The sequence below is a fragment of the Hemicordylus capensis genome, chromosome 2 (assembly GCF_027244095.1).
Source record: "Hemicordylus capensis ecotype Gifberg chromosome 2, rHemCap1.1.pri, whole genome shotgun sequence".
NCBI classification, from domain to species: Eukaryota; Metazoa; Chordata; class Lepidosauria; order Squamata; family Cordylidae; genus Hemicordylus; species Hemicordylus capensis.
In genome coordinates, this window is record NC_069658.1 from 390,991,596 (window position 1) to 391,006,309 (window position 14,714).

Sequence of the window (14,714 nt, forward strand, 5' to 3'; positions counted from 1 at the left end):
AACCCCTCCTGTATTCTACCAAAGAAAAACCACAGGACTCTGTGGGCACCAAGAGTCAACACCGACTTGACAGCACACTTTACCTATATTGTATTGTGTGGTGGGTTTTAATTGGAAGCCACTTTGGAAGCCAATCAGTTTAATTAATAAGCCTACCCATTTCAGTTTTGACATATGTTAGAAGATATAGGACACACACCATGATAACTGGGATTGAGACATACTGTCTCATATTACAGTACTTCCATTCCTATCTCCCACAGTTTCGGCACATGAATCCGACCTAAAGGCTGCATCCATAAAGCCAGCTCTGACCCCTCATTTCACGGATGAGCAACAGCAATTCCATTGAGAATAACTACACAAAGTGACAAGTGACCCTGAGTAAATGGTTTTCTAGAATCATTTTGGAACCAAACTGTGTCTCTGTGTGTGCATGTGCGCACATGTGTTTGGGTTTTTTTAAAAAAATAGAATGCCATTTGGGCAAGAAAATATTCCATCTTCCTTTTAATTCCACAAAAGAATCTACTTTGTTAATTCTTACACAATGCAGGCTGATTTTTGGCTTTGACTGAGCAAGTGAGTTGACATGTGGCAATGGAATCCTTTTGGAATGGCCAGCAGTCAAAGAAATGCTGTCCTCATCACTGAATGTAAACATTAGTGAGGTCAGCTGTTTCAGTGGCTCATCTTTCTATCCTTTTCTCACCACTAGTCTCCAACCATTAAGACTAGTTGTCCAGAAGGGATCAACTGGCCAAGAACAGCAAGTGTAAAAGCAGATTTGACTTCCATATGCAATTTCAGCTGTTTTGATTGGCCCACCAAGCTAGCCAAAATGAAACCTTGCACCAATGTTTGTATTCTCTCCACCAGTAAGCAGGTTAAGCTGAGAGACAACAACCATACCTGAGCTACATGGCAGAGCAGAGAACTGAACCATGGATTTCCCCATCCAAATTCCACACTGCACTACCTTAGTTCACACACACACACACACACACACACACACACACACACACACACACACCACTCACTACTTTTCTAATCACCTAAAGGTAAAATGTGCTGTCAAGTCGACTTTGACTCCTGGCACTCACAGAGCCCTGTGGTTTTCTTTGGTAGAATACAGGAGGGGTTTACCATTGCCTCCTCCCACACAGTATGAGATGATGCCTTTCAGCATCTTCCTATATCACTGCTGCCCGATATAGTAACCGTGGGGATTCGAACCGGCAACCTTTTGCTTGTTAGTCAAGTATTTCCCCACTGTGCCACCTGATAACCTGGTTAGCTGATATTTCTCTTCTGTTTCAGCCCATTACATGGAGGGGGCCAAGAACCATCTCTGCATCTGCCATGTCTGCTTGCCTCTAATGTCCCCACACTTCCGCATGTGTTTATAATGTGCTATGTGCATATAATTCAATGTGTGGGGCTATATCCAAACACTATGTCCTCGCATAGACATGCAGTGTTGTTGGAGGCAAGGCTAGAGGGCAGATGTGTTCTGGCTGCCCTCCGTGCAGTAGGCCAGATTGTAGGAGAAGTTCTGCCCAATTCTGCTCAATGTTCCACTGATCAGTATTCATTATATGGCCAGTCCAGTGATATTCTAAGTCTACCAGTGGAATGTGATGGTAAAGAAGGAGGCGAAGCAAGTCTGTAAACAGCTCTCAAAATTCTGTGACTGGATCCACCTCAATCTTCCACATATGTGTGTGGAGAAATGGGACTGAGACAGCTCCAGTACCTGCAGTTGGAGCCAGGCATCAGACTCTCTGCTCAAGGCAGACCTGGCAAGAGAGTGAAAGGAAACACTTGTAAGGGGTCATGACACCACAGTGCCACACATTCCAAATCTCTTGTTCCGCACCCCTCACGTTTCCACTCTGTAACCAGGGGCGGAACTACCATTAGGCAAGGGGAGACGGTTGTCTGGGGGCCCCACTGCCTTGGGGGGGGGCCCAGAGACACCTCACATGACTCCCCATTGCCCCCTGCCCAGCCCCAAGACCCTTCAGCCACTTGCCCTGTTTGCCCTCTCTCCTGCTTGTCCTCCTGGTCGGCAATCTAAGCAGCAGACAAGCTGCCTGCAAAGAGCTCCTCTTCTCCCCGCCAATCAGCTGATCGGTGGGTGGGCGGGGCTTCCAGGGAGGCCTCCGTGTAGGCCTCAGTGAAGCCTGAACTGGAGTAGGCTTGTACTGCAGGGAGGCCCCAAGCAAGCAAAGAAGCAGGCAGGCAGGCAGGCAGAGTGGCCCCTACAGTTCTCTGCAGCAGACCCTCTGCCAGCCAGCCCAGCATTTGCCACGTAGAATGTGAACTCCTTTTTGTGTGCCCCCGCCCCCCCATATATAGGGATCTGCTTGCCATAGGGCTTTGATATGTGGGGGGGAGACTGAGAAGTCTCCGAATATTTAATTTAAAACAGCTTGGAAAATTTGCTGGCTTAAAAAAAAAAAAACCATCTAAAAAGCCCTATAAGTGGCTTGTTTCATGGCAGAAAATGACAAAAACTTCTGGAACAAGGTTATATCCATCCATCCATCCATCCATCCATCCATCCATTCATTTAGAAATGCACTTATGTTCAAGTTGTTTTGCAACCCAGAAGGTCTGAGTGAGAACTGTGAAGCATGTGTGGTGCTTTTTGTTTCATTTTATTTGTCTTGTGTGTGAACTGCTCCCCAATAACTCGCAGGGACTTCAGGGTAAATCTGGCCAACATGTGAATGCAGCACCTCCATTCCAGAGGAGATGTGTGTTAAAGGGCTTTAAAAGCCTCCTGTGAAAAACCTCCTGCAATCAAACTTTACTGAATTTGTTCAAAATTCTGAGAAAACATACATAGGCTCACACTGCATGGTTGAAAGTCTCCTTTGCTAATCTGCAGTGAGGGTCCCATTTTAATAATTAGTGTTTCTAGTGTGTTCTAGGCATTAAAAGTAGCACAAATATATAGTACTCAATGTATATCACTATATATTGTGAAGTGTGTGTATGTATTTGGTGAAATGTATTTCCAGGCAGCATACTTATTTTGAAATATCAGACTTAAATCCTTGGGTGCCTGGGGTGTGCAGAGGCCCTAGACTTTGAGGGGGGGGCATTCTAAAATCTCGTCTCTGCGCCCACTCCGAACTTGCTACACCCCCTGTCTGTAGCCCAAGCACATCTTCTGCAAGTAGTCAAGGCATGATAACATATTTAGTTATCATCTCTCAGTCTCTGTTCCCCATCCATAAAATGGGCTGATAATGATCTTGTGGGACAGGCAGTGCTATACATGGCATTTAAAGAGCTCATGTTTACAAGCTGGTGTGTCTAAAATCATGGCTGAGGGATATCAACTGCTTGGAAGAACAAACCCATAGAAGTGACAATTTCTCTTTTGTTGGAGACTTGGAAATCATTGAGGAAACTGCAATGAAGAAAATAATAGAAAACAGTGAGAAAATTACAAATTCACTGTATGGTAACATGGTCATTAAACATTAGGCTCCACCCTTGGACCTTTCTTTCTTGTTCCTGTCAGAAACTGAGTGCGTGTGAATGTTCAGCCCAGTAATAAAGAAGCATGTTTGCCCGCAACAAGAAGTGAGTAGAAGCTATTTCTTCTGAAATGTGGGACCCTTTCCAAAATAATAAAAATAATAAAGATGGATTTCTTCTCTCTAAACAATAAATGGCATCTTACATTTATTTTTGTTAAATTAGATTATTTTGTTCATTGCAGAAACAGCTACTATCCTTTAGGAACCATAATGAAGTATGAATGAATCCGTTTATTACAGCCATAGGCCATACAGAAAACATACAAAAATTAAAACAAGATTAAAAGCAAAATATACCAGCATGTGCATATATGTAAATGCAGCAATTGATTCAATAAAGGTAAAGGTAAAGTGTGCCATTGAGACGGTGTCGACTCCTGGTGACCACAGAGCCCTGTGTCTTTGGTAGAATACAGGAGGGGTTTACCATTGCCTTCTCCCGTGCAATAATAGAAGGCATTTAATTGATTAAAAAGATCTTTCCTTGGTTCACAGCCCTACTTAACAGTAACAGGAAGATAAATCAGTAGTATCCTACCAATACAAGATGTGGAGCTGGCAGGCTTGCAGCCTTGAAGAAGAGAGCCAGCAGTTATGAGACTGAAAGACTTTCAGCGGAATATAGGGTGGGCAAGCAGCTGTCACAAACCTATTTATGTCTGATGGGATCATGCACTGATTAAGATCAGTGTACAATTAGTAAGGACTAGGGTAAACCACAAACTGATAACAACTGCACTAGTTATCTCTTGGGCTACACATTGTTCTCAAGAGAAAACCAGCTGCGGATGGTTAAAGCTCACATTACTGAGTGATTAGACATGGACAGATTTTAGCTCTACTATGTTATCTCATTGAGCTGGTTCAGACTGCATGTGGAACCTCAATTACAGCCAGGTTCTGCACATGTCCCTAAGTCTCAGAAATGTGCGCTCCCGATCCCCCATCCGAGCATCTACTTCCTGTCTAGGTTTAAATAAGCCAAGATTGGTGGGTTCAGATGATACGATCAATTTTGACTTCTTCTAACCTATTTGCATCAAATAACCTGAGATCTGAACCCACGGTTTGGAGTTGCAGGACTCAAGTTATTGGAAGCGAGTAAGTTAGAAGAAGCAAAGACTGGTGGGTTCAGACGACATGACCAATTTTGGCTTCTTTTAACCTAGATAGGAAATAGATGCTCATGTCAGATGGGAGGTGGGAGCATGGGTTCTGAAGTCTCAGGGACATTGCACAGAGCCTGGCTCTAACTGCAGTTCCACGTGATGTCTTAATCAGTCCATTGAAAGCAAAAAGGGAATAAGCAGGGAGTGAGATTGTTATGGGAAAACTGCTTGTAAAATCTGTAGCGAACAATGTGTAATCAAAGGAGCCAGGGCTTTGCCTTTATCCTGATTGAAAAGGCAATGAGGTGGGGGCAATGAGGGGTACCCATTTTGCACAATAGATTTGTTAAACAAAATAAATGTATATTTACTTTTTATTATTGCATGTAGTCCTCAAATCTTCCCTCCAAGTTCCATTCCCCCCACCCTGGAAATATTGCATTTTCCAAGTGCTGAATGTAATGCACTGTGGAAAATCCAGTACTTATTCTAGATCAGGGATTCCCAATATGAGGTACTCCAGATATTGCTGAGCCCCTCATCTCCAGCTACGATTTATTGTGACTGGGGATATGGGAGGTGTAGTTCAGCAACATCTGAAGCACCACAGGTTGGGAACTGCTGCTCTAGATCAGAGATTCTCAGTGTTAGGTCCCCAGATGTTATTGGACCTCAGTTCCCATAATCCTCAACTAAAGACCACTGGGGCTGGGGATTATGGGAGTTGAAGTCCAACAACTTCTGGGGATCCAACATTGAGAATCCCTGCTCTAGATGGTGCATTCACTATTATTTCACATCACATTAGCATTTGAATGAGTAAAGGAATATTAACCTTAGAGTACACAGTTAAACTTTGGAATTCATTTCCATTAGAAGTGGCAATGGCTAACAGCATGGTTGTATCCAAAAAGAATGATAAATTCTCACCAGCTTTGGAAACATGCAAGTTCCTGATGTGTAATTTATCACAAAGCAGCTCTTATCTGTAGAGACAATCATTGCTGAATTGCTGAATAATGGATTCAGCAAGAATTCACCTTTCTGAATCCATGAAGTTCTCCCTCATCTATCTGTCCTCCATCCATCCATCTATTTGACTGCCAAGTGGCTTACATTCCTTATTCATTCTTGAACAGCTCTTTAAGGTGTGCCAGAATGCTCCAGTATTGTCAACACTGTGGCATAAGACTGCAGGGCAGAGGTTCTAAAACTTGGGTACATGGATGTGGTTGGACTACAACTCCCATCATCCCCAGCCACAATGGCTAAAGGATGTTATGTCTCTGGGTGATGAGCATTGTAGCCCAACAATGTCGGGGGAGACCCAGTTTGAAAACCCTGTTGTAGAGCAATATGTCGGGGAACAGAATTCCCACTCACCAAGGTTACCTTAGTTCCATCTATTTATCTACACTTCCCCTCCCTTCCTCCCCCCGCTCTCTCTCACACACACACTCACACACACAGATGGGTAATAGAAAAGACATGGTGGAGATTTTTTTTTAAAAGGTCCTATAGGCTGGATGTGGATTAATGACTGGCAATTGGATGAAACAGCTAAATATTGAAGCTAGAACACCAGACTACCCCATGTAAGGCGAGAGCATCTCTCTGGCCTGCTGTATGATGTATCCCTTACTGCGCAGGCGGACCAAGTCAAGACCAAGTCTTGTCCCTGGCATTCTTTCCAGAACTCTGCACAAAAAAATCTCAGCTTGCTGTTTCATACTTCCTCTCCCCCAAATATGGGCTGGGAAAGAGATGAATGAAGAGACTAAGGAAGCTTCCATTTTTGGAAGCATGGACTAAAATAGATATGTGTATGTTGGAGCAGAGATGCAGGGTGTGCATCTGGTTGGTGAGTCAGGGACCAGAGTATGCAAGATACACCCAAAAAGGCTGATGAATAATCCACATTCCCTACTGGTGGTGACACCACTCACCCGGTCTGGCCTCTGGGTACTCTAGCAAGTTCCTGGTTTTTCTAAAACTGTATTTAGAATTCCCAAGGCCTTTGCTGCATGGAGACTGTACTAGCCTCCTGGTTTCTCTCCCCCACAGTCTTGATAGAGCCATGGAGGCCTGTCTTAGCTGCCTTTATCTCATCTTCATCTTGACTCTGTCTCCCTAATTGAGGCTGGCAGCCTCCCGTGACTCTTCCTCTATACATACACCATCCTTAACAAATACAGCAAGTGGTAGCAGCTGCAAAGGTCTTGTCCCATTGAATCAAACACGGGAGATTAGATGAGCTGGGGAGGAGACAGGCCCACACACCATCTGGAATCTGACTGGCTGTTCTGCTCCTCTCCAGGGAGACAGAGGCACGGAGAGAGAATGTGTACAGTGTGCTGCCTTGCTGCTGCGCATTCCAGCACCTAAGTGCTAAAGAAAAAGTAAGTGTGTGTGCGCATGTGTGTGCCTGTAAGTGTGATGTGGCGAGTGGGGGAGACTAACTGATTGACCAGCTTGGGTGCTACCAGGTATCAGCTTCCGCAGCAGTAGTAACCAAACACCTGGGACCAGACTGGATTTGGAAATACCTCAGAGGGCAAATGCAGATCACAGACTTAGACTGGATTAATCACAATTGCTATGCCTTCCCACATAGAATCCTGGAAGAGCCGTTTGCCAAGGGTGTTGAGAACCGTTATCTGTTATACAGTCCTAGACCCTGCTCCACAGAATTGTAGTTCTTGGGGGAGAGAAGAACTATTCCACCAGTTGAAGCTTACTATATAGAGACAAACTGTTTAGAAAAGGACCTGTGCATTCTGGGAGTTTGCATGATAACTGCTGTTTCCATCCATGATTCTTTGAATAGATTGTTTGGACTAGCAGCAGTAGGAATGGCACTATGCGCACTAGCAAATTTCCTACACACTGACCTGATACGGTACTTTCCTACAAAAGCCCTGTGAAAAAGCAAGGTCTGGAAGCAGTCTGCATATTTGGGGCATAGCTATATATTTAACTATATATTTAATTCTCTAAGATGTACCTGTGGCTAATCCCATGCGTGGCAGCTCTCATGAGGGTTCGGAGAGCTGCCAGATAGCCACAGGTATGGGCGAGAGGGAAGAAAATGGCGGCTGTGGCAGCAGCTGGTGGCTGGCTGCCAGCCAGAAAGCAGTGGGGGGCGGCGAGAAGAAGCAGCAGCGGTGGGGTGGGGCAGAGAAGCTGGGGGGGGAGGAGAAGCAGGCCGGCCAGCCAAAAAGCGACGGGCGGGGGCAGTGGCCAGAAAGCAGGGGAGGGTTTAGAAAAAGGTGGCAGCAGGTGGGTGGGTGGGCTGGCTGGCTGGAGGTGCTGATGCTGTGCGCTCAGCCCAGCTAGTATAATGTATTGCAATAAGCGGAGGGAAGCTGGGAAGAGGGGCTTATGGTGTATGCTTTCTTGCTCTTGGATCAGAACCAAAGTGGTAGGATGCTTATTATTCCTTTCCATCACCCCTCCTGAGTTAGGAAATAGCTTTTAAAGCCCTCTGGACTTAATAAAAGCATCACCCCTCACACATTTACTGCCTGCCCCAAAAGTAGACTAATATTGTGCAAAGTGAATAATGTTTCATGTGCACAATGGGGATGAGATTATTTTAGCTGATCGCCCTTTCCTCTGTAGCCCTCTGTACCTCCTGCAAATATGTCCCTGAGGGCTGCGGGACCCTCGGGGACATATTTTCAGGAGGCACAGGGCTGCAAAAGTAAGGGAGGACTGTTGAAAATTTCCCCCTCCTTTGTGGCACACACATGGCATTAGTATGGATGCCTGCCAGTGAGTCATTTCATTCTGAATCAGATTTCAAACATCAGCACATATTACCCTCTGGAATTCTTCAGAGTTGGTAGTATTTGTATGGGGTGGGGGGGAGAGAATGGTCCATTACAGGTCCACAACATGCCACATTGAATGTTCCTTCCTTGTAATGTGAAATGAGAAGGAGAGGAGGCCAAGAAGAAGCTGCAGCGTGGAAAAGGTCAAGGGAATGTTGAATTCCCATCTCTGCTGCACACAATGAAGTGCCTGGGGCTCCCAAATGGGTCAGAATTGTCTTGCCTGTCTGTGGTTTACATTGGCTGCCCCCCCCCCTACTGGCCCTATAAACAGAACTAGTGAAAACAATTGCTCCAACACTATGTAGTACCTTGAGTAGAATAGTCTCAGCAGCATTAAGCCTTACCTGTAATGTTAGGTCTATCCTACTAGTAATATGTAAGTATCTTTGCTAATGGAAAACAGGAGTGGGAAGTGTTTCTCTCAGATGCAGAAGCTAGAAATCCCTGACAATTTGTGCAATGAAAGTAGTCAATGTGGAACATATGAAACTGCTCACAGTGTGAGTCCAACTAGCCCAATATGGGCTCCTCCAGGGGTGGCCAAGCTGAGGCTCTCCAACTATTCTTGGACTGCCATCAACCATGGCCACGACAGACAGCTGGAGAGCCTCAGCTTGGCCACCCCGGTCTACTCTCACTGGCCATGGAGCCTTTGCCTGGCACCCCCCTGACATTATTTGACTGGAATTGCTAGGGATTGAATCGGTATCATCTATGTTCATGTATGCTGCCACTGAGATATGGTTCCTTTGGTGTGTATAAAACAGGGGCACAAGCACCATGGTGTTTTCTTATGACCCTGTGGCCAGTTTGGGCTGCATTTTATACTTGAATACAGATACCCAAGTACAAAATACACGTGTACTGTGTTGTGAAAGATGCATGCCAATGATGGAAAGGCACATGCCCAATCAGGGATGAAATGCTAGCATCAGGTTTTATGGTGGTATAAAAGTTCCACTATAAACTTTTAAAAGCCATCTTTAAAGCTTTTTTTAAAAGGCTCTGCTCTCAGAATACTATTAACAGAAATATGAACAGTCCTTGATTTCTAAAAAAAGAGAAATGTCAGGACTGTCTCCTGGGTGGGAGCTCATCAGGGACCCCTGGAGGCCCAGGAGTAGAATATTCATTAGACCCCCCCCACCACCCCCCAACAAGCTGACATACTGTGCAACGTTATGCATGCGATGGAATGTCATGTTTGCACAGTTGCACAAGGATGCTGTTGTGTAAGCACAAAACTGTGCAAATTGAGTTGTGCAACAGGGCGGCATATATATATGCCGCCCTGTTGCACAACTCAATTTGCAGTTTTGTGCTTACATTACACAACAGCATCCTTGTGCAACTGTATACACAGAGAGAGAGAGAGAGAGAGTGAGAGTTGCACAACTCCATTTGTGCAATTCAACTGTGCAAACATGCTCCATTGCATGTGCAATGTTTGGAGAGGAGAGCTGGTCTTGTGGTAGCAAGCATGACTTGTCCCCATAGCTAAGCAGGGTCTGCCCTGGTTGCATCTGAATGAGAGACTTGATGTGTGAGCACTGCAAGATATTCCCCTCAGGGGATAGAGCCACTCTGGGAAGAGCAGAATGTTTCAAGTTCCCTCCCTGGCAGCATCTCCAAGATAGGGCTGAGAGAGATTCCTGCCTGCAACCTTGGAGAAGCCGCTGCCAGTCTGTGAAGACAATACTGAGCTAGATAGACCAATGGTCTGACTCAGTATATGGCAGCTTCCTATGTTCCTATGTTTCACAGTTTTACTACCTTAGATGAAACAAATTGATCTGATCACTTCAAAAACTGAAACATACTTTGAATGGGGTTCCCTCCATGTATGAAGCCAGGGGAAATCCCCCCCACCTTGGTGCTGCCCCCACAGAAAGGTCGTAGAACTGTGTCATCTGCACTGGAAGGAAGCCCTACTCCGCACCCCCCCACCCCAAAGTGTATGGGGATGGGCTGTAGTGCCTCAGTGGTGAGCATGCACTTCGTACATGCTCTCATGTATTTCACTATATAATATTGTTCTGTATCTGGTTTTAAAAGGAGGCATGCATGGCCAAAGAAGGCAGGCGGTAGAGCTAATTGGGCACCTTTGCAGGGAGGGGTGTGTGGCTACAAGCTTAGGACCAACAAGTCCCACAAGATATCCCCCCCCCCCGCTGACCCCAGTGGTTTACACATGTATAATAAAATGGCTGTTTTCCCCTTTCAAATGCACCTTCTGCATTTGAAGGAAAGAATCAAGCTCCCATATAGTTTCCAGGAGAAAGGTGATTTCTCTCAATGAGGCCTTTATAGAAGATGCCACATTGAGTGTGTTTGATGTGAGAAGGGGCCCTAAAATAACTAACTTGGGATATCTGTGTTCACATGTGAACACTGTTAACGCAGGGTAGGGAGTGGGAAAGGGACCAGCAGTGTAGGGAGCTCACCAGGGGCTGAGGGACAAGCTCTCTCCAGTGGCCCCTTCCGTAATCGATGCCACATGTGTGCCAGCATGCACATCCCCCCACAGCCCCAGCGATAACGTCAGAGGCAGGGAGCGTGGCCAGGATCCCCTCCCCCACTCCTTCCCATCCAGCACTTCAGTCAAGTGCCTGCTGGATGCTTCTTTAAAGAAGAAGAAGAAGAAGAAGAAGAAGAAGGATGTACATACATGCTAGATAATCAAGGTGTTGCATTTGCTTGAGAGGAATTCTTTAAAAACAATGCATTTCTATATTTATCATTTAAGGTCCTCTTGTCCTGTTTCCAGACAAAAGATATGCTCCAAGGGTATACCTAAGTAAATGAGGAACTCTAATATGTTGATAAGCCTTTAACTTGTATTTCCCCTGTTTTGCTACTTTTAGGAGCAACGGGGAAGGAAGTGTATGTGAATCAGAGGTTCATTTAATACGGGAGGCTTTTCCAGGGAATCTATCTAGAATTCTGTCTCGCTGAGTGATTATGCCTGTCATTTTCTTGTGATTTGTGGTGGCTTGGTTGTTTTGATTTTGCAGAGAGCTCTTGCAGTGAATAGCTTTGCAACAGTTTAATGCTGAATTCCCATTCCAGGAGGAAGATCAAGAATCGGAAAATGAAAAACTGGTGGTGAGGGAACCTGAGGCAGAAGATGGTAAGTTCTAGACTGCATGGAGTGAGAAATATCAGAGATGTAAACCTTCACAAGTGATGCATATGCCATTTTTAATCTAGAAGTCATCATTTTTCAATATTGTTAATGTAAGATTGGAAGAAAAAGAGAACCATCCCTCTCTCCCACCCCCACCCCCTATTTGATTTACAGATTCAGGAAATGCAACCCCCCTGCAAAAAAAACACACACACACAAACACCACCTTCTCATCACTTGTTAAAGCATCCTTAGAGATAAATTGGATCTGAACTAAAAACATGGAGACTTTAGAATGAACATACCTCATATTTCTGAAATGATAAAGAATTCCATTAAGCAAATACGTGAGCACCACACTGCATTGTTTAATTGTTGTTTTAAAATGTTTTTAAATTGTTAATTGTTATATTGTTTTTTAATTTGTTTTAGCTCTTTACTGTTTTAGTGGTTTGTTTTAATTGCAAACCTCCCTGAGCCATTTTGGAAGGGCGTTATGCAAATCAAATCAAATCAATCATTCAATCATAATAATAATAATTGTCACCTGGTTGATTTTCAACTGCCCTTTCCTGCCTCTTAACAACCTGATGTAATGTTGTTATTATTGTTCAGTGGCAGCCCTATCCTTAACAACAGTCTATTTAACACATGCCTACTCCTAAATGTGAATTAGCAACATAAAATGAGAGAGGTGCTACTCAAGCTATTCCAGCTTCTGATTCCTTGGGGGTGGCCCTGGGCATCATTTGCAAGAGGAAGGGAAAACTGGTTTTAAAAAATACACATGCTGTTTGCTGCAGGGGGTGTATTTTGCCCCTTTTTTGTTTTCTTTGGTGGTGGTGCCCGGAGCTGCCCCCAAGGAATCAGAAGCTGGAATAGCTTGATTAGCAGCTATTCCTGCCAGTAACAAAAAATAGACACAGGAACAAAGAGGAGGGGCTGGAGGAAGCTCCCTGCCTCAAGAGATTCATGTTCTGGGGCTCCCTGTAAGTTTGAGCTTAGGTACTAGCATGTTGGTTTGCTTGATTTATTTGGGTGTGTGTGTGTGTGTGTGTGCAGATTTTGTGGTTGGGATGTTGGTGGAGAAAGGGGCAATTGGGCAATATCCCCCCCCCTCTAGATTTCTCTTTTCTTTGGGTCCTTGCTGCCACCTCCTTAATACTACCCTAAAGATCCCAGTAAGGAGGACCCACATTCATTAGGAAGCAGCAGCCTCTGGCCTTTCCATCTACAGGGACAGAGAGATAGCCAACATCTCTCCGTATTTCAGATTTCACCCAACCACACTGGGGTAGATGGAGCCAAAGTTATCCTTACATCCAACAGGAGATGACATCTCTTTGATTCACAGAGTTAGGAGCACAGTCAGTGGGGTGGAATCAACCCCACTGGTGGCTTAATTGATGGACACAGCCCTGGAGTCGCTGGATCTCCCACTTATATCCCCAAAGGAAAGGGCTGAAAGAAAGGTCAAACGTTGTTGGCTCTGGCAACTGATAGACTGAAAGCTGATAGACTGAAAGAAAGGAAAACAAGATGTCCAATGCTGTGTGTGATTTTTGCAGGCAACCCTGAGTGTAAGCAAATAGGAAGCAGGAGGAGGGAGTGGAATGCAGGTACCAGCATTGGTAGGGCAGAGTAACTAACAGTTTGCGCACTACTAAGTATTACTGTTATTATTTTTGGAGGACCAAAAATAGGAAACAATCAGGGAAAGACCTGCTCTCACACATGCCTTTGAGCAAGTCTTTCCCCGATTGTTTTCTATTTTTTGTCTTCCAAGACATGTTGGAAAAGCTGACATGTCCAGAGCTGTAGAGCTTCCACTTGCCTCATCCTCAGTGTGCAGTGCATTGTGGGAATTTCATCCTCAGATTTCAGTGAAAGCAGAAACATTGGTGATATTGCCACTAGCTTGAAAGAACACCTGAATCCCAAGGATGTCACTGAAACACATGAAGAGGATGTGTTTGTTCTTCACAGCAGGGCAGATATTGGATGTGAAATCACCCCTTATGATGCAAACTGAAGGGTCTAAGAAAAAACTGGTGTTTAAGATCGGAACCTGGCAAATGCTACACTTCTCCCTTCATTCTTTTCTCCTAACCCAGCAGAGGTGGATTTCCAGGGAACTGTCACTTTACATTTTCCCCATTAGTAGAAGTGGCAGAAGAAAAGGGAGGAATACTGTAGTAGCCTGAGTAATCTCCTTCCTGTCCAGCAGATCCCTGCTTATTGTGTATGAGCCGGAGGATCCGAGCCCAGATACAGGACAATCCTGGGCTCTGATGGAGGACTAGGGCAAGCCTGTCACTTTCTATAAATATGGCTTCTGTTGAGGCAGGCCTGGGCACTGCACTGCCACATCCCTCCTGGGGAAAGGCAGGGGATTAGCTGCCTGCCCCCAAGCAGCTGAGTCTCAAAGCAGGCTGCTTCCTCCTCCTGATTATTGAGCTGTTAATTCTTTTGGTAGAGATGCAAGGCAAGGAGAGAACAAAGGAAAAGGCTGTTGCTGGAATTTGTCAGTAAAGCATGGGCAGTTCTCCCCACACGCTGTGCAAAGAGGGTGCGGGGAGGGGGGTGCAGAGAAAAGGGATATTAGGGTAAACTGGGCTGCTGCTGGTGACCTAAACTTTACAAAAGAGGTGGAACTAGAGCATTGGCCAGGCCTGAAAGCTAAGCGACAAAGGAGAGAGAGGATGACACATTAATGCAGGTTGCCAATCCAACACTGTCCAATCCAATACCACCATGTCCAGAGATGGGTCTTCAAGAGATTCAGCTAGCAAATAATGCTAAAAGTGGACCGTTCATATACTCAAGCATAAATTGTCCCCTTGGCTAAGCAGGGTCTGCCCTGGTTTGCATTTGAATGGAAAACGACATGTGTGAGCACTGTAAGATATTTCCCTTAGGGGATGGGGCTGCTCTTGTTAGAGCATCCACATGCAGAAGGGTCCAGATTTCCTCCCTGGCATTTCCAAGATAGGGCTGAGAGAGACTCCTGCCTGCTGCAACCTTGGAGAAGCTGCTGCCAGTCTGGGTAGATAGTACTGGGCTAGATGGACCATTGGTTTGACTC

The 14,714-nt window shown here is 45.2% G+C and overlaps 1 protein-coding gene across 4 annotated transcripts in view; it reads left to right on the forward strand.

Moving 5' to 3' along the window:
- The window catches only part of MXRA7 (matrix remodeling associated 7), an 86,517-nt gene that overhangs the window by 29,905 nt on the left and 41,898 nt on the right, over positions 1-14,714 (forward strand). For all 4 annotated transcript variants that reach the window (XM_053288884.1, XM_053288886.1, XM_053288887.1 and 1 more), the window contains exon 2: positions 11,572-11,632. In XM_053288884.1, the coding sequence (XP_053144859.1) occupies positions 11,572-11,632 (61 nt within the window). The remainder of the gene's footprint in view (positions 1-11,571; positions 11,633-14,714) is intronic.